This window comes from Pipistrellus hanaki, assembly GCF_964339955.1.
Source record: "Pipistrellus hanaki genome assembly, chromosome: 6".
NCBI classification, from domain to species: Eukaryota; Metazoa; Chordata; class Mammalia; order Chiroptera; family Vespertilionidae; genus Pipistrellus; species Pipistrellus hanaki.
In genome coordinates this window covers 72,358,214-72,380,507 of record NC_140508.1, presented here as the reverse complement: position 1 = coordinate 72,380,507, position 22,294 = coordinate 72,358,214, and the positions used below count along the sequence as shown (strand labels likewise).

Sequence of the window (22,294 nt, the reverse complement as noted above, 5' to 3'; positions counted from 1 at the left end):
CTCACACCTGTCAGAATGGCTATCATCAACAAATGAACAAATGAGAAGTGCTGTAGAGGATGTGGAGAAAAAGGAATCCCATTGATTTTTAGAGAGAATGGAATGGAGGGGCTAAGAGGGAGAAAGAAGAGAAACATCGATGTGAGAAAGACACATCCACTGGATGCCTTCCACATGTGCCCTGACTGGGACTGGGAATCGAATCTGCAACACAAGTATGTATCCTTGACCGAGAACTGAACCCATGACCCTCCAGTACCCACTGACATTCTAACCACTGAGCCATGCCTGCCAGGGCAAGGAGTTATTGTTTAATAGCCACATAGTTTCTATTACAAGATGAAAAAAGTTCTGGAGATGGAACAATGTGAGTGTACCTAATGCCATTGACTGTACAACTAAAAATGATGAAGACGTAAATTTATGTTACGTGTATTTTACCATAATTAACATTTTTAAAAATACAAGAAATGACAGGAAAGGATTAACTGAGTTTAGGCAATATTTATTCAATTTCCTTGAGATCATAGTATCTAAGGCATAAATGGTGGAGGCATGATTATTTGGCAAGGATACAACTCCTTTGAAGGCCTTGTCTGGCTGGATTTTAGTTCATGATACATCATATTGGTGTAAATCTGAGAGAACTTATTCTGGCACGGGCTCTAATCATGGGAAACGCGTCTCTCCTCACTATCCCTTCGTGAAACTCAGTCACTTTCCGTGGAGGGCGTGGCAGTTCTGCAGCTGCTCCCAAGTCAGCCGGGGTGCTGGGCCTGGCCGAGGAAGGAGGGCGGGCATGGTGGTGCCGGGCCCTCAGGCCATGCTCTCGACGATGACTGCGATGCCCTGGCCACCTCCGATGCACGCCGACCCAACGCCGTATTTCTTCCCTCGGCGCCTGAGGAAGAGAGAGAGCAGTGGCTGAACTCTACTCAGATGAAGAATTAACAAAGCTAATAAGATAATTAATTAAACAGAATTACTGATGGTTACATATGTATTATTCACTCGCATTCAGATCATAGTCTCAATATTTTCCTCACTCCTTAATATTAGTTTATAGTCACAACAGGAGAAAGAATTACAAAAACTGAATGTGTGTGTTTTTTTTTTAAATAGTGGTGACAAGCTGGGGATGTGGGTCTCTCATCCGTAGCATGGGGTTTGTTAACATTGTCAAGAATAAGGCCTACTTCTAGAGAACACAAGTGAAATTTAGAAGTCTATGAGAGGATGAAACTGGTTACTATGCCTGGGAACGCTGGTAATCCAGGACAAAAATAAGTCCAACACACCCAAAACAGGATGACATGGGAAACCATGAAAATTTTAGAAGAAGCCATACAGAGGTATCCTTTGTCAGACTGCACATGTCTGCATAGGAGATATGACAGCCTGGGCAGCGTATGTTCACAAACTCCCAAAGTACAGTGTGCAGGCTGGCCTGACAAATTAGGCGGCAGCGTGCTGTGATGACCTGCTGCCGGCCCGCAGGCTCAATAACTTCCTCATGGACAAAACCATGAAGGCCAGGTGCAGGTGACTGGAGGCGAATACAGTGTGGAAAGCACTGATGGTCAACCTGGTGCCTTCACCTTCTGACATTTGGATGCAGGGCTTGCTAGAACTACTCCTGGAAATAGGGAGCTGCGGATGCAGGCCCGAGTACCTCTCACAGTGCCAAGTCAATGGACTCATCTCTAAGGTCAGCTGAAAAGGGGTCCCACATAACTTGTTCCTGGCAAGAAGCAGTGCAAGGGGGATCTGAGGAAGAATGAAAATGTTGGGGTGTTCTGGGGAAACCTAAATCCATGCCTGTCTACAAGAGGTAAATCTGAAATGCACCGATTTCTAGCGAATACCTTAATTCGTGAACCAGGTGTGCGGTAATTCTTGATCCAGATGCTCCCAATGGGTGACCCAAAGCAATGGCTCCTCCATTCATATTGGTTTTACTTGGGTCAAGACCTAAATTCCTCTCAACAGCCAAGTACTGGGAAGCAAAAGCTTCATTCACCTTCAAAATAATGGAAGAGAAGGGGAGAGACAGAGAGAAACATCAATGTGAGAGACAGACCTTGATTGGTTGCCTCCAGCACGGGCCCCAACCAGGGCTGGAGATCGAGCCTGCAGCTGAGATACATTCCCTTGAGAATTGAACCCGGGACCCTGCTCTATCCACTGAGCAAAACCGGCTATGGCCACAAACTGCTTTTTAACTGAGAATTGTTTAGTACTCTTGATAGGTAATTTTTCTTTTTCTATTTAAATTATCTTGCAAGGTTGTTTTATTTTTAGTTGTTGTTTGTAAAAATATCAGGTTTGAAAATGGTACTTTCAGTCAGTCAAATGCATCTCTTGGAAAAAGGAAGTCCTCAGTAATATTATAAGTGAAACCAGAGGTGATGGGACACTGCAGAGCCCATAGGTTCTGGAGCTAGACAGACTGTTTAAATCTTGGCTGTACGCATGTTCTTTGAACTCCCTTGACACTCAAATTTCCTCAGTAGTAAAATGTGACTGTAGTATCATCCTAAGGTTATTGTCAAGGTTAAGTTAAATCATAGGTATTAAATGTCTAGTGTATTACCTGACACATGGCAAACACTATAAAATGCTTGCCATTATTATTGTTATTACCCATACTTCCAAGAAGAGACGGATAGATAATTAAGAATAAACCTTCAGAGCCAAATACGTAAGAGGAATGGTTACTACGTCAAAATGTGGTAGAACAGAAAAGTGTCATATTGTATCACACTTTATGAGGCTGGCTATGAGAATGACTTTACTTCAAGTTTTTAAGCACTATATTTTCATATGATCTTAGCTAGGGAATTTTACAGATAAGAAAAGTGACTTTAAGAAAGGTAATGTGTGGAGATAAGGGGGAGAGATCAACCAAGAGACTTGTATGCATGCATATAAGCATAACCAATGGACACAGACACCAGGGGGGTGAGAGCATGAGCCGGGGCAGGGGGTGGGGGATGTGGAGCGGAGGGGGAAAAGCGATAAGGGTGCATATGTAATACCTTAATCAATAAAGAAAGAAGAAAAAAAAGTCATGTGTCCAGAGTTGGGATCAAGATTGAATCTTGTGCTCTTTCCTACTATATTTTATTCTCTCTCAAGATGGTGCTCTATTTGTTCTTAGATTCAACATTACTTTTCCATTTTATACAGTCCTGCTCAAGGAGGCACTAAGAGTCCTAGAATATGTTGTGAAACTAGGCTATTGAACCTAAGAAAAAACCACCACATAATCATCAAATGTTCCAAAGACAATCATAGCAGGGTGTTAAGAGCTATGTCCTTGAGTACTTATACATCTATTAGAGGCTCAGTGCACGAATTCATGCACAGGTGGGGTCCCTCAGCCTGGCTGGTGATTGGACTTTCGGGGCCTGTCTCACCCAGTCCTGATCAGGCTGATCAGGGAACAGGAGTTTGGCTGGCTGCGGGAGGTTGGCTGTGGGATCACACTGACCACCAGGGGGCAGCTCCTGCATTGAGCACCTGTCCCCTGGTAGTTAGTGCACGTCACAGCGACTAGTCCAACCGGTTGTTGGTTGTTGGTTGATCAGTAGTAAAGGTTGCTTACGCTTTTATATATAGATATAAATGACAATGAATAGCTTTGCAGAGCTGATATATTTCAATAGAGTTTTGGGTATAAAATCTAAAGTCAGAAATTTACTGGTACCTATCTGCTGATACAAATATGGTAAGTAAGCAGCCCGCAGGAGGCTCTGAACTGTTGATTATTGCCTTTTGGGTGAGAGATTACCACAGAGGAAATCACACAGAGGGAAAAGGCCCATTTGCTACCAATATAAATAGAGAGACCTTCTTTGTTCTATTAATTATTTACCAACATCAAGCAGAGAGACATACTTAATTATCTAAAATTTTCAAATATACCCCAAACGTAGAATGTACATAATCCATACTTAAGTATTTTCTTCTTTTAATTGTGCTAAATACTCAAGATGCCTTTCTTCTAAATTAACAATTTAACATTAAAAAGATCAATAAATGAATAAGTTTACAGAAGTTTTAAAGTTTTTCTAAAAACTGTGATAGGCACATCCCAAAGCAAGCCACAACTAAAAGCCATGATAAACTTGGGGGAGGGGAGGACGTCTTAACTTGGGGGGAAGACAAGAAACTTCTAGATTTGGCACCAGATATTGTTTTACTTTTAGATCAATCCTCTATTTGTACTTTTTCACTTTAATCCATAAAATGGGGTTAAAGTTACTTATTTCTCCTTCACTTTACATAAAGATCACTTCGATTCAGCAAGCACAAAACAGTCAAAAATGTAATGAAGTCATAAGGTCCTAATATTTTCCCAGGAATTTAATTATTCAAATATAAATGAAACGTTTTAATCAGCTAAGGAAAAGTACCAACATAAGCCATGTAATGAAAGTAACACTTATTTAGATGTACATCATTTGGAAAGGCTAACAGTACTAAAACAGAAAGAGCTATAAAATACCAAACTGAAGCCATTTATGCTCTAGAACAGGGGTCTTCAAACTACGGCCCGCGGGCCACATGCGGCCCGCAGAGGAGTCTGATCCTGCCCGCCAGGTTTTTTGGGCAGTGAGCGCAGCCGAGGTGTTACAGTAGGAATTAGTAGTTCATATAGTCCGGCCCTCCAGCTCTGTGAGGGACCGTGATCTGGCCCCCACTTTAAAAAGTTTGAGGACCCCTGCTAGAAGTTGGTGGGTTAGTCATGTTGAAAAAAGTAGAATACTTACCTCTACCATATCCATGTCCTTAAGACTCAGCCCTGTTCTCTTCAGTGCCCCAGTGATAGCAGAGACAGGACCTATATTAGCACAAAATCAATTTCATCTTATATTTATTTATGCATCAAATTATTCCATCTTTACTAAACAGGTAAATAACGTAACAGCTGGTAGTAGCCGTAAATCTTGCTACCTTGAAAGCACTTTATTAAATGAGGTAACAATAAAGAAACAAAAAGTGAGACCTGCATTCATTGCAGTGTTATTTACAATAGCTAAGATCTGGAAGCAGCCCTGGCCAGCATGCTCAGTGGTTAGAGCTTCGGCCTGTGCACCAAAGGGTCAAGGGTTCAATTCCCGGTCAAGAGCATGGTCTTGGTTTTCCTACTGAGACTAACACCGTTTTTCATAAAGATTGGTTGTTTAAAAGACTGATTATTAATCTCTTTTCCATAAGTGACCTTGATTTGGCTACTGTTTCTGGAATAAGAATGACAAAGAAGACTTAGCTCCAGAAATAGAGCAAACTTACCAATACCCATGATGGAGGGGTCACAGCCAGACACAAAGTAGCCCACAACTCGTGCCAGTGGTGTGAAGTTATGTTTTTTAACAGCATCCTCACTAGCTATGATAACAACTCCAGCACCATCAGACACCCCCTTGGAAACAAAAACAGAAGATTAACCAGAGGGTAGAGAATCCAGTTAATCAACGTGAAGCAGTACTATGAGGATTATGGCATGGCACAGGAAGCAGTGCCATCATTTGTACTAGTGGTGGATTAAAGCTATTGTTTTAGGCACAGAATACAAATGGAAAGAATGCCAAGGAAAAGCCTATAGCCAGATGCAGGTAGATATAAGGAGAAATCTGATGAATTGTGTATGGAAAAAAAATATATATGAAAACTAAAAATAAATCAGGTAGATTTCCTTCTAACATTCTGAAAAGACTATGAAATGGAAACTATATCAGGGCACTTAAGGAAAATATTTTGAACTACAAAAACCCAAATTAATAGAATAGGGACTTAATTAGTTTAAGCTATATAACTAAACACTAGCATGAAAAGTATCTGAAAGATACTGCATGATTACTTTGCATCAGAAATTGGGAAGATTTCAAGAACATCTGTGATGAGACCTACCGATGCGTTCCCTGCAGTAACGGTTCCATCCTTCTTGAACACGGGCGGGAGTTTATTTAACTGCTCCAGGGTTGTTTGGGGCCGGGCATGCTCATCGACCTGCATGGTCTGTTTCCCTTTCCTGGTCTTCACCTCAATTGGCGCCATCTCAGTATTAAAGTAGCCAGCATCATTTGCTGGAAGAGTTAAAGGAATATAAGAATGGGGGAAAAGCAAAGAAACTAAGTCAAACATATCCTTCAGTTTAATTTCTGGTCTCCCCTTTCCTCACAGCCTCCTTTCATATGAGCCTTTATTTATTACATAACTTTCCTTGCCTATTGGAGGATTTAATATACTATCATGTTTCTATGCAGATGCATTCTGCACCTTTTAAAATTTTAATTTTGATTTATTTTTTTAACTACTTTTTTTCTTTGTAAGGTGCTGCTAAGTCTTAGCAGTATTTGTTAGCTACACATGTAATGAGACCACATGAACTGAATGCCCTGTAAAAATATTCTCTGGGTGAGATAAGAAGTAATTAAAGAGTTACCACATTGTACAATAATGTATTAAAAGCTTAAAAGGGCAGATTTCATGTTAAGTGTTCTTAGCACAATGAGAAAATAAGTTACCAAGTTGCCTATGTCACCGAGTAATCTATGCCTGAAATTTAATGACAAGCATCCTAAAGAAGTTCTAAGTAAAACTGACTAGAGTGGACTAGAGCAATCCAAAGCCTCAGGAATCTTACTTCTGATAACACTTTACCACAGGCTAAGCATTTCCCTTCGTTGGTTTTCATACCAACTCTATCAGGGAAATAAGCAAAGCAACTATTTTTTTATCGCCATCATTAGAAATACGTACTTACTTCTATTTTACAGATGCTCAGTGAATAAATGACTTGACTGAGGTCAGATAACATGTATTTGGCCACACTAGAAACAGAACAGCCCTTGACCTCTAGACCGATAATCTTCCATTTTACCTGTGTAACGAGGATGACTCGAGGGCCTCAGCTCCACCCTATTTTCCCTCTAAAATGCCAAGATGGACTTTATCCTTCCTAGTCCAAGTAAATATTTAATGCCCTAAATAGGAGTTTCCATTTGCTTATAAGAGTTTAATTTTAAAAATCTCAGAAGACTAACAGATTTCTTCCACTCCCCACACTGAGAGAAGGACGGCCTGTGGCTGTGAGAACTGGTGGGAGAGCGGTGTGCAGTGTCACCTGGGGCACCAGAGCCAGGGCCTTGGACTCAGTCTAAGTCTCCCAGGCAGGTGCGATGATTCTCAATTAGCATAAAAGGATACCCAATGGTTCTTTCCCAAACACATCATCCCCTCTTTGTGACTATGACATGGCTGATGGCGGAGGCATCCTCTGTCCCAGGAGCCTAGTGAACCGTTAACTCTAACAGTGTTCCATAGCTCTCCGAGCGTTCTACTGGCAACAGTACCAGCATGGGCAGGGCCAATGAACGGTACCACTTTTTAAGTAGTATGAATGTATTTCCAAGGAGTTAATTTTACAATCATTAACCAAGTATCTAAATCATCTGAAAACAAAGGAATGATAAAAATGTAGCTTTCAAAAGATATAATTTTAAACTAATATTATTAAATGAACATTATCTGAAATGATAAAAATCCTTCCTAGTTTTTAAAAATTGAGGTATAATTGACATAAAACATTATACTAGTTTCAAGTATATAACATAATAATTCGATATTTGTATATATAGCAAAATGATCATCACCATAAGTCTAGTTAATATCTGTCACTAGGAAGAAGTTACAAATTCTTGTGATGAGAACTTTTAAGATCTCTCTTAACTATCAAATATGCAACATAGTATTATTAATTACAGTCACCATGCAGTACATTATATACCCAGAACTTGTTATTTTATAACTGAAAGTTTGTATTTTTTTACTCCCTTTTCATCCATCTCACTAACCCTCCTCCCTCTCCTTCCCCTCTCCTCCCCCCCAGTTTCCTTTCTGTAAATATTTAGAATACCCTATTTCACTGACCGGCTTTCCACCTCTGCTGGGACTGCAGGGCGTATTTGTCACAGTCTTCTCTGCTTATATTATGTTGTGAAGCAAGATTCTCTGCGGTGATTCCCATGGGAAGTTTAACATGCTGATCAGTTAATCCTGCCCACAAAGTGTCTTCCAGCTATTAAAATACATTAATAATGAAGTGATTTGTTAAAGCATGTCTTTCACAGTAATATGCTGTAATCTCTTTAAATTTAAGCAATTAAGTGTTCCAATAAATAAAAGTAAAATTAGATTTTCTGATAGCATTACTGTTACTAAATTATTCGTATTTGATTCCGAGGATTTTAAAAAACATTCAATGGCATAATAAAATGACACATTCTCCTCTCTAAACGTGGGGCTCTGAAGAGAGCCAGCAATGCTACATGTGCAGGGTGAGAACACAGGAAGTTATTCCACAATCAAAACCCCTCAAGGTTACATTCCGTAGGAAACCTAACACTGAGTCCTTATGCACGCCCCCAACTGGGGATCGAGCCCATGACCTGGGCATGTGTTCTGATCAGGAATCAAACCGTGACCTCCTGGTTCACAGGTTGACTTTGAACCACTGAGCCACACTGCCCAGGCTCTGATCTATCTTTCCAAAGGTGTTCTCAAATACATTTGGTGTCTAAAACTATCTCATCTTTTCTATGTCTTATTTTCAACTTTCAAAGAGGCCAGGTGAGAAATTGATGAACAGTGTACATCAACTGTTATAACTGAAAAAAATGCTAAAAATGTATAATGTCATTAGCCCTTTCATATAGGAAGGATAGCATATTATTCATCCTTTATCACTCCTATCATTCTCGGGTTGTGCCTTCTCATTCAAAGAGAATGTTTTCTGTGATGAAGAAGAGATCTATTCGATGGAGATTGCTCCAGGAAAAAAACTCCCATGAATCATGGCAAAGATTTAATTACTTGGTTTGCTAATGATTCAGCAGACATTAATTCAACCTTTGACTATCTTTTTGACCTGCTTCCTCCCTTCTTCCATTTCCCCCAATGTTCATTCCACTACCAGAGGTGTGCTAAGATAGAGCCTACTTTTATATGAATTAACATGTTAAAACTAGCTCAGCCTCGTGGCTCAGTGGTTGTGTTGACCTGTGAACCAGGAGGTCACAATTCAATTCTCTGAGAGGGCGTATGCCCGGGTTGCGGGCTCAAACCCCAGTGAGCGGTGTGCAGGAAGCAACCCATCAATAATTCTCTCTCATCATTGATGTTTCTATCTCTCTCTCCCTCTCCCTTCCGCTCTGAAATCAATTAAAAAAGTTTTTTTTTAAATGTGTCAAAACTAACAACCAAATAAAGTTTTGAAATAGTTAACAAAATTCATATAATTTATGTCTTGCCAATCCCCTATTAATAAAACTGGTTTCAAAATTAATTTTCTCTCTCACCAAATGGTGTTATTAAATTATTAGCATAACAGTCTGAGAAATAATTTTTAATTTTAACCTTGAGATCTGCTCCCAACTTGGTTCCGAAACGTATGTTTCTGGCACAGTAGGGAGCCTGGCTCATGCTCTCAGTTCCTCCACACAAAACAACTTCAGCAGCTTTATCACAAATTTCCTGTTTAAAAACAAACAAAACCCTTTTATTAGGACATGAATGCACATTAAAAAGTATGTGCTAAAGCAAACTAATATTAAGTCTAATAAGTAACTATGATAGCTTTCAGTGTTTCAAAAGGAAATACTTTCAAAGTAGTTTTAAAGCAAATGCTGAAGTATCCATTCCCAAAGAACATGGGTGGGAAGGGGAGAAGGACAGTCTTCAATCGTTTGTGCACAGGTAACAAATCCTGCCCACTTTCTGGTGAGGAATGGTAATTCCTAACTCAATACAAATCTTTAAAATCAGCAGAGATATTGTCTGGTTTAACTGTACAGATTGCCAGCAGATAGTAAAGAATAAACCCTTTAAAAATGCAAAAGCAAGATTTATCCTATTTATTATGGATGAATCTGGAGACCACAGATTTACAGGAACCAAGTTAAACTAGGAGTCTCATACAAAGGGCCCATTGCATTCTTTCAACTCTTTCCACGATTTGCATTTCTCAGGAAAGAAGCAAATCACAGGCCTCCAAGAGCCTGATGTTTGAAATGATTGCTAGGAAAATCAGGACCACTAATATACATTTGTTATAGAACCTTATTCATGACAAAATCGTGTTTTTAATTTTATTTTGTAATAAAATGAAGAGAAGTAAAATTGGATTTCACTGTATGCCTTTCCCCTGCGCTTAAAGGGAACAAGTCTATTTGCCCAATCATCCCTTATACTGACCTCCCTTAATTAGCATCTATCTAATAACAGGATAATATGCAAACTGGTTGGGACACTGTCACATAACGACTGATCAGCAGGCTGCGTCCCCGCCCCCTGCTCAGGCAGCTGCGAGGCCTGAGGTAAGTAGAATAGTGTATGATAGGAGGTGATAGGAAAGGAAGGAGAGAAAGGCAGGCCTGCAAGCAGACAGGCCGAGAGGAGAAACAGAAATACAGAAAGGGAGCAAGAAAAAGATGCAGGAATGAATGGAAAAGGGAAGGAAATGTGAGGCTGCAAGCGGGAGGGGGTGGCGACCAAGGCGGGGTAGAGCAAGTGTGCCTGGTGAGGTACAGGGTGCAGCAGGTGGCCCAGATGCGGGAGGAGGGTGGTAGCCCCAGGCGCAAGCTGAGCCATTGGCAGGGAGGCACCCTCGAGCCCCAGGGCAGAGGGGTGGATGGTCAGAGGCCTTCTGGGCGGAGGCATGCCTGCTCGGCCCAGCGCCCCATGCTGGGAGGGGAGGTACGGCTTAGCTGGGGCAAAGCCCGACACTAAGGAAGGTACCGCTTTGATCCCCAAGGGCTGGACCCCAAAGACACTGTCCAGGGTTAGGTTGCTGGTGCATTAAGTATATTTTGTTGACTAGAAGCTGGGGCGTCCCAGGCAGGAAATGGGAGGAGGATGGCGGTGGGGAGCCAGGGAAGAAAGGATAGTGAAGGCCTGGCTGGACTGGGGGCTAACAGCCCCCAAAAGGAAGGTTTAATATCATAGTGTGCTCAGGAAGGGCTGGAAGCAGGTCCCAAAGAGGAAAGGGGAAGGTTTAAAAGAGAAACCAGTGAACATGGCAGGGTTAGGAGGGAAGTGCAGGAGGGTAATAATAGGGAAGGAGGCAAGGTTCAGGCTCACAAGGGAAAGGTGAATGGGGAGGAGGGTGGGGGGAGCAAGAAGGAGACAGACACAGGGAATGAAGGGAGAGAAGGGAGGAGGGAGGGAGGAAGAGGGGCTGCGGGAGGTTCAAAGGGAGGGAGGGAAAGAAAGCAGGAAAGAGAAGGATGCTAAAATGGGGGGAGGCCAGAAAATAGTTAAATAAAAAGAAGAAACAGAATGTGAGAGTGAGGGGAGTTTAAAAGGAGGAGCTAGTAAGAAAATTAAGTACAGGGAGATTTTTAAAAAAATGCAGTCAGACATCCCCTGAGGGCTCCCAGTTTATGAAAGAGCACAGACTTGGCTGAGGCCCTCCCCCAGCAAATGCACTGGGCCTCTAGTGCTATATAATAAAAGGCTAATATGCAAATTGTCCCCTCCATTGGGAGTTCAACCAGGGGCCTGGGTTAGCCACCCAACCACCCACAGCCCCTCCCACTGGCCGGACAGGCTCAATGGGCCCCAATCGGGGTGGGCCAACTGAACCCCACCCGTGCACAAATTCGTGCACTGGGCCTCTAGTTATAAAAACCTAGTGTTATATTAAACGGGGCATTTTCTCTAATAATTTTTAACATATTTCAGAGAATTAAATATAATATTGGCCATACCTGACATCCACTCATAACGGACTGGAAACCGGAGCCACAGAGCCTATTCAGAGTGAGAGCTGGGGTCTCTATTGGGACGCCCACCCGCAAGCCAACATGCCTTGCTAAGTACGCAGCATCCGCAGAACTCTGGAACACAGGGAGAAGAAAAAGCACTTCCTCTATAAATCTAGAAATTGAGGACAAAGTATTTTCCAAAGTATATGGAAATGTTGGCAACCTGTCAAAAATTATAAGCTATATGGCTCTAAGGTAGGACACAGCACATAGAGCTCTAGTATATTTCAAATAATACATGTGTTTATGATTTAAATAAAAACAAAGCACAAGAATAATGATGCTGGCAATTCAGATATGGATTCCTTTAAGTAAAAAAGTGAAAGTTCTTGATTTACTAAGGAAAGAAAAAAATTGCATGCTGAAGTTGCTAAGACCTACAGTAAGAACAAATCTATGCATGAAACTGCCTAACTCATAAACTTTACCATAGGTATGCATGTGTAAGAAAAAGACATAGTGTATGTATTCAAGGTTTGGTACTGTCTGTGGTTCCAGGTATCCACTGAGGGTTTTGGAGCGTATACCCTGGGAATAACATGGAGTAACTGTTCTTTATTTTTATTGAATTCATTGGGAAAATGTTAATAAAATTATATAGAGCTTAGGTGTACAATTCTATGATATATCATCTGTACATTGTATTCACCATCCCAAGTCATGTCTCTTTCATGTTTCTACTCTCCCCTACCTCCTCCCACCTACCCTTTCCCTGTTAATCAACATACTGTTGTCTGTCTATGAAGTTTTTGTTTGTTTTTTACTTAACCCTTCACCTTTTTCACCCAGTCCCTCCACATCCTCCCCTCTAACAGCTGTCTGTTTTCTATGTTGATGAGTCTGTTTCTATTTTGTTTGACAGTTTATTTTGTTAGTGACACCGAGGCTGAGACCTGGTGACTTAAGGAGGGGAGAGATGAACAACTTGTTAGGAGAGTAAGAGGTGCTTCCCAAACTTAAAAATGCATCTGGGACATTTTGTTAAAATGTGGTTTCTCAACCCATAGGTCTAGGACTGCATGGAATTCTGCATTTCTAAACATTTCCACTAACCAGTGATGCAATGTACTGGTCCAAAGGCCATACTTTTGAGTAAGAAGGAAAAGAAATATTAATAACTTTAAAAACACACAACAATAACATCAGCAGTTACTGTGGAGAAAGTTAAAGCAAATTTGATAAAATGTGAAGAATTGGCCCATCCAGCCCTAACCGGTTTGGCTTAGCGGATAGAGCGTCGGCCTGTGGACTGCAGGGTCCCCGGTTCAATTCTGGTTAAGGGCACATACCTTGGTTGCAGGCTCCCTTCCTGACCTGAGCCCTGATCAGGGCTCATGCAGGAGGCAACCTATCAATGTGTCTCTCTCACATTGATGTTTTTCTCTGTCTTTCCCTCTCTTTCTCTCTCTCTAAAAACCAATGGAAAAATATCTGGAGGATTAAAAAAAAAAAAAAAAAAAAAAAAAAATGGCCATCCAGGTAAAAAGGCTATGTGGTACTTACTCACTGTCCTATTTTTAATTTATTTTTTAATTCTTACTTGTGGATAGTTTTATTGATTTTAGAGAGAGGAAGGGCAAAGGAGAGAGAGAGAGAAACACTGATCTGTTGCCTTCCATACTCGCTCTGACTGGGGATCAAACCCTCAACCTGGGTATGTGCCCTGACCAGGAATTGAACCCACAACCCTTTGGTGCATGGGATGATGCTCTAACCAACTAAGCCACATGGGGTTGGGCTGTCCTATTTTTTCTTTTTTTTAACTTTTTTGCTTGGGTTTGCTATACTCCTTGAGTGGGAAGGAGAGAGAACCCATTATCTTCAAATAAGTCAAGGAAATTAATATATTTAGAAGCAATATATCAAAACATTTTGTTCTATACCTAAAACTAATACGATGTTACTAGTCTCAATATCTCAATACAACTGGAAACACACACACCCAAAAACCAAGAAGCGATGAAATGTATCCCAAATTAGGTAGATATATAGTTCCCAGAAGATATGCTCCTTTGAGTCATGCATGTCGTTGCTTCTGGAGTCAAAGGATTACTCAATTTGTAAATACCTTCAACTTTGGACTGATTCACCATCATGACATGTTCGAGGAATTATTTTTAGAAACTGATGAAGCAATAGGAATGAGGACCATTCTCTGGCCGACTAACCTGCATGACATTGCCTACAATGACACTGTCAATAGTCTCAGGTGGCACTTTGCCTGCCGCCAAGGCAGCCCTGGCAGCAAATTCAGTCAAGTCGGTAGCTGTGAAGTCTTTCAGAAGGCCTCCGTAAGCCCCAAAGGGCGTTCGCTTAGCAGCCACGATGAACACACCTATGGCAACAAGAGAGATTTGTAAGCAATCATGGGTTAGCCAGTGTCCTTTAGCATGCTTTAAATTCCCTCACTGCAAAATAGTATTGCAAAGTTAAGTTTCAATTAGATAACTGAAAACCTTTGCATACACGGAGTCTTCCCCAAACTATCTGAGCACTCGTTTCCACATCTTGTCAAGAAACCATGGACTGCCCCAGCCAGATGGCTCATATGGCTGGAGTGTCCTTCTAGGCACCAAAAGTTATAGGTTTGATTCCCAGTCAGGGCACATACCAAGTTTCAGGTTCGATCCCCAGCTGGGGTGAGTACAAGAGGCAACCAATTGATGTTTTTCTCTCACATTGATGTTTCTCTTTCTCTTCTTTCCTCTCTAAAAAAATCACTAAAAACATGTCCTTAGGTGAGGATAAAAAAAAAAAACATATGAAACTTTTAATGATAGATATTGACCTATAGTTGAGACCATTCAAACACTGTACTACTACTGTTATCTAAGTATAGTCCCTGTTTTATGCTAATGATCTCTTTCCATGGGACAAACTAAACCTACACTAAAATAAAAAACACTTCAGCTTCTCCTTTCATTCCAGTTGAGAAATTTACAGTCTAAAAGAGGAAAAACATATAACTTAGAAGAGATCCAGATCTTTACATATATAATATTCAGATACTTATAAAAGGCTGCAAATATTAGTTTGGTGTGTTGTGGAGACAGTAAAACATACAGTGGCTACCAGAGGTTAGGAGGGGGCAAGGAGAGATGAGTAGGTGAAGTACAAGTGAAACTACTCTTTATTTACTTATTTTTTAAATATATTTTTATTGATTTCAAAGAGGAAGGGAGAGGGAGAAATAGAAACATCAGTGATGAGAGATAATAATTGATCAGCTGCCTCCTGCATACCCCACACTGGAGATTAAGCCCGCAACTGGGCATGTGCCCTGACTGGGATCGAGCCATGGCCTCCTGGTTCATAGGTGGATGCTCAACCACTGAGCCACACTATTATGATACTGTAATGGTAGATACATGTCATTATATACATTTGTCAAAACCCAAGAATTGCATAACACAAAAATTAAACCTTATTGTAAACTATGGTCTTCAGTTCACAATAGTGTCAGTATTTGCTCATAAACTGTAACAAATGTACCACACTAATGGTTAGGTGAATGATCCTGGTTCTTCAAGTGACTGAGGCAGATCCTACCATCTGAAGGATACATTCTTGCAGAGATAAGTGGGCTCATTAAGTTGTTTATTGCTTTGGAGAATACAGCTCTTACTAAGCCCTCACCACATGGCAACAAGGCACCTGTGTTAGCCCAGAGCTTTCGCTATAAATCTTCTGTTAGCTCCTGGTTTTGGCTTCCAGCCACCTGTGTAAGCTCGAGCCGCTGGGCTATATATAACAAGCCCCGTTTCTTTCCTGGGTCTAAAGATCTACCATTTCACTACTAAGACTTGTTGATAAGTTACCTTAAACTCGATGTAATTTTGGTGAGGTCTTTTGACCTTGGGAAGTTTTCCCAAAAACTAATGCACGACGTTAATAATAGGAGATACTGGGATGGGAAGAGGGAGGTATATGACCACTGATTTATCAGAAATAATGAAGGCTAATTCATGTGTCTTCATAAATTTTCCTTTCATGAGTTTCTCCCTGTAATTCATTCCTAAGAGAGCATTTTTGTCTGGGGAAGTTCTACTAATGGTGAAGTATGAGACACTAACAAAAGAGTGTATGTGGAAAATAAGAACAAAAGCAAGAACTTCCCCTTTAGTTAATTATACCACTTCTGTTTACTTGTGCTTCCAGACTGCAACGGTTATCCTGAGTAAGGCTAACATTGAAATACAATTGTTTTGAATGGGAAAATGGTATCCTGTATAATAAAAGCCTAATATGCTAAGTGTCTGGTCAAACCAATCAAAGTGTCTGGTTAGCTGAGACTGGTTTGGCTCAGTGGATAGAGTGTCGGCCTGCGTACTGAAAGGTCCCAGGTTCGATTCCGGTCACCTTGGTTGTGGGCACATCCCCAGTAGGGGGTGTGCAAGAGGCAGCTGGTCGATGATTCTCTCTCATCGATGTTTCTAACACTCTATCCCTCTCTCTTCCTCTCTGTAAAAAATTAATAAAATATATTAAAAACACACACACACACACACACACACACACACACACACAAAAACACAAAGTGTCTGGTTAAACCAATGAAAGCATACATTGCTAATGATATGCTAAGGCTGCTCAACTACCCACTATAACGTGCACTGACCACCAGGGGCAGATGCTCCAACCGGTAGGTGAGCTTGCTGCTGGGGTCCAGCCAATTGGGACAGAGAGAGATGGGCCAGGCAGGCCCTAAAGCCCTCCCTCAGTACCTCCCTGGCTGGCCAGCTTCCCACATCCCTCCCAGCCCTGATTGTGCATTGGTGGGGGTCCCTCAGCCTGGCCTGAGCCCTCTCGAAATCTGACACCCCTCTGGAGATGTCAGAGAGCCAGTTTCAGCCTGATGGCAGAACAACCAGTCCCTATGACACACACTGACCACTGACCACTGGGGGAAGACACTCAATGCAGAAGCTGCCCCTGGTGGTCAGTGTGCTTCCACGGGGGAGTGCTGCTCAGCCAGAAGCGGGGCTCATGGTTGGCGAGCCTTTCCCATCTCCGTGGCAGCATTAAGGATATATGGCTGACAACTTAGGCCTGCTCCCGACAGACCTAAGCCGCCAGTGGGACATCCCCTGAGGGCTGATAGACTGAGAGAGGGCACAGGCCGGGCTGAGGGACCTTCACCCCCCAAGTGCATGAATTTCATGCACTGGGCCTGTAGTTAAATATATTTTTAAAATAATTTGGTATGTGTAGGTATAAAGACTAGACAATTTAAAGTATTTTTCCTTATAATATCATAAACTGGGCAGCATGTCAATAATTATTTGATCTGATGCCAATTTTATATAGCTGTTAAAAGGTCTAAAATGTAACAGTCTTTAACACCAAGCTACAATCTTGTTTATTTTTAAAGGCCCTGAAAATTCAGAAGCTAGCTATTTCCCAAAACTGAAAGACAGTGAAAAGACATTAATCTAGAGGTCAGAGAGTCAGAAACAAGGTGGTCGAAGTGACTGGAGAGAAAAAAGCATGACAAGAGAAACAGGAATTCTGCTGCTTTTAAAAAAAATTTTTTTTTTAATCACATTGTTAGATAAACACTGACTTGTCATTAAGCAACTGCAGACAGCAACTAAGACAAATGGAAAAAACTGCTACTTACTGCATCCATTTCAGTTTCAGGATTAAAGTCATTTGGCAGCACTGCCTGACTGCCTGGCTACACAAATAACCCAACAAAGTTACTGAGCAGGAATGGATTCTTATTGACAGAAACCTGATAAATGAATGATAATCTTTACCAACGCCTATCATGCTCACACTCAACTGTGTCCTTTTCCCTACAATAATCAGTCACATGGTCTCTCTTATCCATTAGTCCTCCAAGCACCCCGAGAGAAGTGCACATCTATGATGTATTCTAACTAGCCAATAGCAATTGGTACGTGAACCTTAGCACGTTAAGCGCCCAGCCTGTTTTGTCTTCCAGATGGAAAGTATAGGGTCAGACACTGGTGACTGACATGGCGGTTAACGTGCGTGTTAAGGCTTGGGTTGTGGACACAGCCACTAATTATCTGTCATTGTAGACAAGCTATTTTACCTTTCTGGAATCAATGTCTTCATCTGTAAAACAGGGAAATGGGTGAAACTATGATCACTAGCTCTAATACTGTAGTACTCGATCACAAACTTAACACATTTTATATACTTCCTTAATACAGGTGTTGATGTAATTCATTTCCCCTAATGGGTTCACAATTTTCATCAAACTTCAGAAGAGTCTGTATTATACAAAAAGGATAAGAAACCACATAAACAATGCTAAACACAAATCATAAAAAGATTTTCTCTCTGAAATGATGCTCATTATGATGCAGTTTTTAAATGAATTGGTTTTTTTTTTTTTAACACCTTGAAAAAAACAAACAAGTGCTGTTTTATTGGGTCGGCAGCTAAGTAATTGCGGGTTTCACACATATATGGTTTCAGTTGAATTTTTAGGTTTGCAGACGTAGTAAAATGTAAAACACATTTTGTTATTTGATAGTTGGCTATTCAGCTGTTAATCAGTAAAAAAAGTTTTTGACCTGTTTTGTAGTTTTCGTTTGGCGTTCGTTGAAAAATGGAAAACCAAAAGGAACATTTTCGTCATATTTTGCTTTTTTATTTCCGCAAAGGGAAAACGCATCGCAAGCTCATAAAAAGTTATGTGCTGTTTATGGTGACGAAGCCTTAAAAGAACGGCAGTGTCAAAATTGGTTTGCCAAATTTCGTTCTGGTGATTTTTCACTCAAAGATGAAAGACGCTCTGGTCGTCCAGTTGAAGTTGATGACGCCCTAATCAAAGCAATAATCAATTCGGACTGTCACAGTACAACACGTGAGATTGCAGAGAAGCTTCATGTATCACATACATGCATTGAAAATCACTTAAAACAACTTGGCTATGTTCAAAAACTCGATACATGGGTTCCTCACAAACTGAAAGAATCACAGTTAACGCAACGCATTAGCAGCTGCGATTTGCTAAAGAAACGTAATGAAAATGATCCATTTTTAAAACGACTGATAACTGGCGATGAAAAATGGGTTGTTTACAACAATATCAAGCGGAAAAGATCGTGGAGCAGGCCAGGTGAACCAACTCAAACAACATCAAAAGCTGATATTCATCAAAAGAAGGTTTTGTTATCAGTTTGGTGGGATTACAAAGAAATTGTCTACTTTGAACTCTTACCACCCAACCGAACGATCAATTCTGATGTCTACATTGAACAACTAACGAAATTAAACAATGCAGTTGAAGAAAAGCGGCCCGAATTGACAAATCGAAAAGGTGTTGTATTCCATCATGACAATGCAAGGCCACACACATCTTTGGTCACTCGGCAAAAATTAATGGAGCTTGGTTGGGATGTTTTGCCACATCCACCATATAGTCCTGACCTTGCACCATCTGATTACTTTTTGTTTCGATCTTTACAAAACTCCTTGAATGGTAAAAATTTCAATAATGATGATGATGTCAAATCGTACCTGATTCAGTTTTTTGCTAATAAAAACCAGAAGTTTTTTGAACGTGGGATTATGATGCTGCCTGAAAGATGGCAAAAGGTCATTGATCAAAATGGGCAATACATTACAGAATAAAGTTATTTAGTTCCATGAAAAAATTGTCTTTGATTTTCTTTAAAAAATCCGCAATTACTTAGTTGCCGACCCAATATTAATTAAATGTAGTAAATTCAAAACTGGGAAGAGCACTGGCAAGTTAAATCCAATGGAAGGAAATAGAATGACACTACATGCTGCTATGCGATACCTATTTTTCATGAACTGTTCACAAGCCATTTCCGCTCTTCTGAGCTCCAAATCCCCTTATCCAACTGCCTATCCCACATCTCCACTTGAGTGCCAAGTTTCCTCTTTCCAAATCAATTCTCCAGCTTGCCTCACTGGGTAAGTGCCACCATCATCAACACAAGACTTCAAACCGGAAACCTAAAGTCACTGCTGTCATGTCCTTCTCATTGACCGGCCATCTATCACCAAGTTCTATCTAATCCATCTCCAAGTCTAACAAGTCATCCCTCCCTCCCCCACCCCCCCAACTCCTTTGCCCTCCAGCTAGGGTCCAAACCATCATTTGTTGTAGCCTGGACCTCTGGCTAAGATTCTTGTACTAGTATTATTGTTGTAGTTTTGTTAATCCTCACTTGAGGGTATTTTTCTCATTTTTTAAAGAGTGGAGAGAGAAGAGAAACTTCCATTTGAGAGACAGGCAGAGCCGCCCGCACCTGCCCCTATCAGTGCCCAAGTAAGTGCCCTAAACCAGGAATTGAACCCGAGACCCTTCCGTGCCCAGGCAGACTCTCTAACCACCAAGACACACCGACCAGGGCTCCAATAGATTCTTAAATGTTCTTAAATTCTGCTGGTTGCTACAGACAGTTTTATAACCCTGACAACGTCTGGGCAGAGTGGAAATCAGGTCCTGTCATACCCCTACTTGAAAGGTTTTCTCTTGCTGTCTACTAAATTCAGAATAAAACCTCACACCTCCAAGCCTCACAGAGCCTACAGGGCTCTGACCACAAAAATGTGGGTTCTTAGGTCCTGCCCAGCGTTTTCCTGTGGCCTGGATATAAAATGTTCTTTAAAGCACAAACGTCCATATCCTTAACACTAAAATCCCATCGTTTTTGAGCATTGGTTAGGAAAGAGAACGGACATCACATTTTTAAGAAGTTGATAACCCTAGAATGCATGTATTTAGTGACTGCACTTTCTCGGAGACACTCAAGGGAAGGTTCTCCAACAGAACGCCAGCAAGCATTTTGGGGGAGCAGGTCCCTCAGGCAGAAATTCCCCGGCGACTCTGGGAGAACTCCCCGCAGGCCCTGCCCCCCTCCCATCCCCCCCAATCGCAGGCAGCCTCGCTCCTCTGTGCAGCGCCCCCGCGTCCCACGGTGCCTCGGGTGTGTGGCGCCGCGGGTTCCCAACAGCTGAACTTGAACTTGGTGGGTCACCACTGCACGAGGGAGGGCATGGCCTCCAAGGTCAGGAGCCCGTGAACCGTGGTCTCCACGCTCCCACGCCGATTGCACGGGAGTCTCAGTCGCTCCAGGAGGCTTACAAAAGCGCTTTCTCTTGAACCCGAACCATCCTTTGCGGAGGGGGGGAGGGGGGGGGACGACACACGCTGCTGTTTCTTTAAGTCCCCTTTATTGGTGTGGAGATGAAAGCTGTAAACCCAGGACCCCCGACTCCCCGCCGAGAACGGACGCGAACCCTGGCCTGAGGAGGGCAAGCCCGCCAGCGGGCGAGGAGAGCGGGGCGCAGCTCACCTCGGAGAAGGGCCATGGCGACGGAGGGAGAGCGACAGCGCAGGGGTTCTTTCTCCTCGGCGACGCGAAGGGGCCGCTGTCAGCACCCAGACCTTAAGGGCGGGGGCGGGGCCCGTTAGGCCACGCCCACCCAGGCCACGCCCCCGGCCTTTCCCCTACTTCCGAGCCCACGCCCCCCCACCCCCCCTCCCGCCCCTACCCTCCGGCCTGACGCTGCGGTCTGGGCGCCATCCCTTGAGGGGCCAATCACCCTGGAGATGCGGGCCTTGCGAGTGGGTTTTGTTGTTGTTGTTGTTGTTGTTGTTGTTTTTTGCCTCAAATCACTGGCTTTCAAGACTGTACCTGCGCCGAAACCTGTTTGGCTCAATGGCTAGAGCTTCGGCTTGGGGACTGGGTCCCCGGGTTCGATTCCGGTCAAGGGCATGTACCAGGGGGTGCGCAAGAGGCAGCTGATCTATGACTCTCTCTCGTCGATGTTTCTAACTCTATCCCTTCCTCTCTGTACAAAATATATTAAAAACAAAAAACAAAAAACTGTACCTGTTTCCAACTCATGGTTTGATTGCCCTGTCCATCTAACCCTGTCCATCCAATCCTGGCCTCTATCCGTCTCCCCCGACCGCGCTCCGCCCCCGTAGGTAACTAAGCTTCCCTTTCCGTCAACGAATTTCCTTAAACCTCGAGTTGGACGTCCGGCCACGAGTGGCACGGGTTTGCGGGAAGTGGGGGTCCAGGTGGGCGGGACCGGACGTTGTGTGGGCGGGTCCTGGAGGGCGGCACGGGGATTGGTCGAGTCGCCCCGGGGGGCGGGCTTTTGCGTAGAGCTTGGGCTGCAGGGGAGGCGGCTAGGCCGGCGGCGGGTGGCTCGGTCAGGTTGCAGAGTGGGAGTGGGGGTAGGGGGGGTGTTGTTGGGGCGCTGCAGTGAGGGTCGTAGGTCAGGGGGGTCCCCGAGTCCCCAATGCAGCCCCCCGATGAGCCTGAAGTATTTTCCTTATATGATTGGGCCCCACGGCTGGCGGCGACGCTAGCCCGGAGCCTGAGAGGATTATAACGGGTCAGGCGAAGTGGGGCCGGGGAACCGGGGCCTGGGGCGGAGAGAGGAGCTGTGGGTTCGGCTGGAGATGAGGAAGGTTGAGGGAGGCCTCTTCCGCTGTG

The 22,294-nt window shown here is 42.7% G+C and overlaps 1 protein-coding gene across 2 annotated transcripts; it reads right to left on the bottom strand.

Moving 5' to 3' along the window:
* Window positions 1–489: 489 nt before the first annotated feature.
* On the bottom strand, window positions 490–21,743 carry ACAA2 (acetyl-CoA acyltransferase 2). Of its 2 annotated transcripts, none has more exons than XM_084888941.1 (10): window positions 21,680–21,743; window positions 14,000–14,166; window positions 11,775–11,903; window positions 9,424–9,540; window positions 7,939–8,086; window positions 5,917–6,092; window positions 5,299–5,428; window positions 4,776–4,846; window positions 1,866–2,020; window positions 490–901 (listed from the first exon to the last, which is right to left on the bottom strand). In XM_084888941.1, exons 1-10 carry the CDS (start codon window positions 21,726–21,728, stop codon window positions 817–819), a joined length of 1,227 nt encoding a protein of 408 aa, XP_084745067.1. In that variant the 5' UTR covers window positions 21,729–21,743; the 3' UTR covers window positions 490–816. The 2 variants fall into 2 exon arrangements, with proteins under 2 accessions (XP_084745067.1, XP_084745068.1); XM_084888942.1 differs by lacking the exon at window positions 21,680–21,743 and adding an exon at window positions 21,140–21,281.
* Window positions 21,744–22,294: the final 551 nt, after the last annotated feature.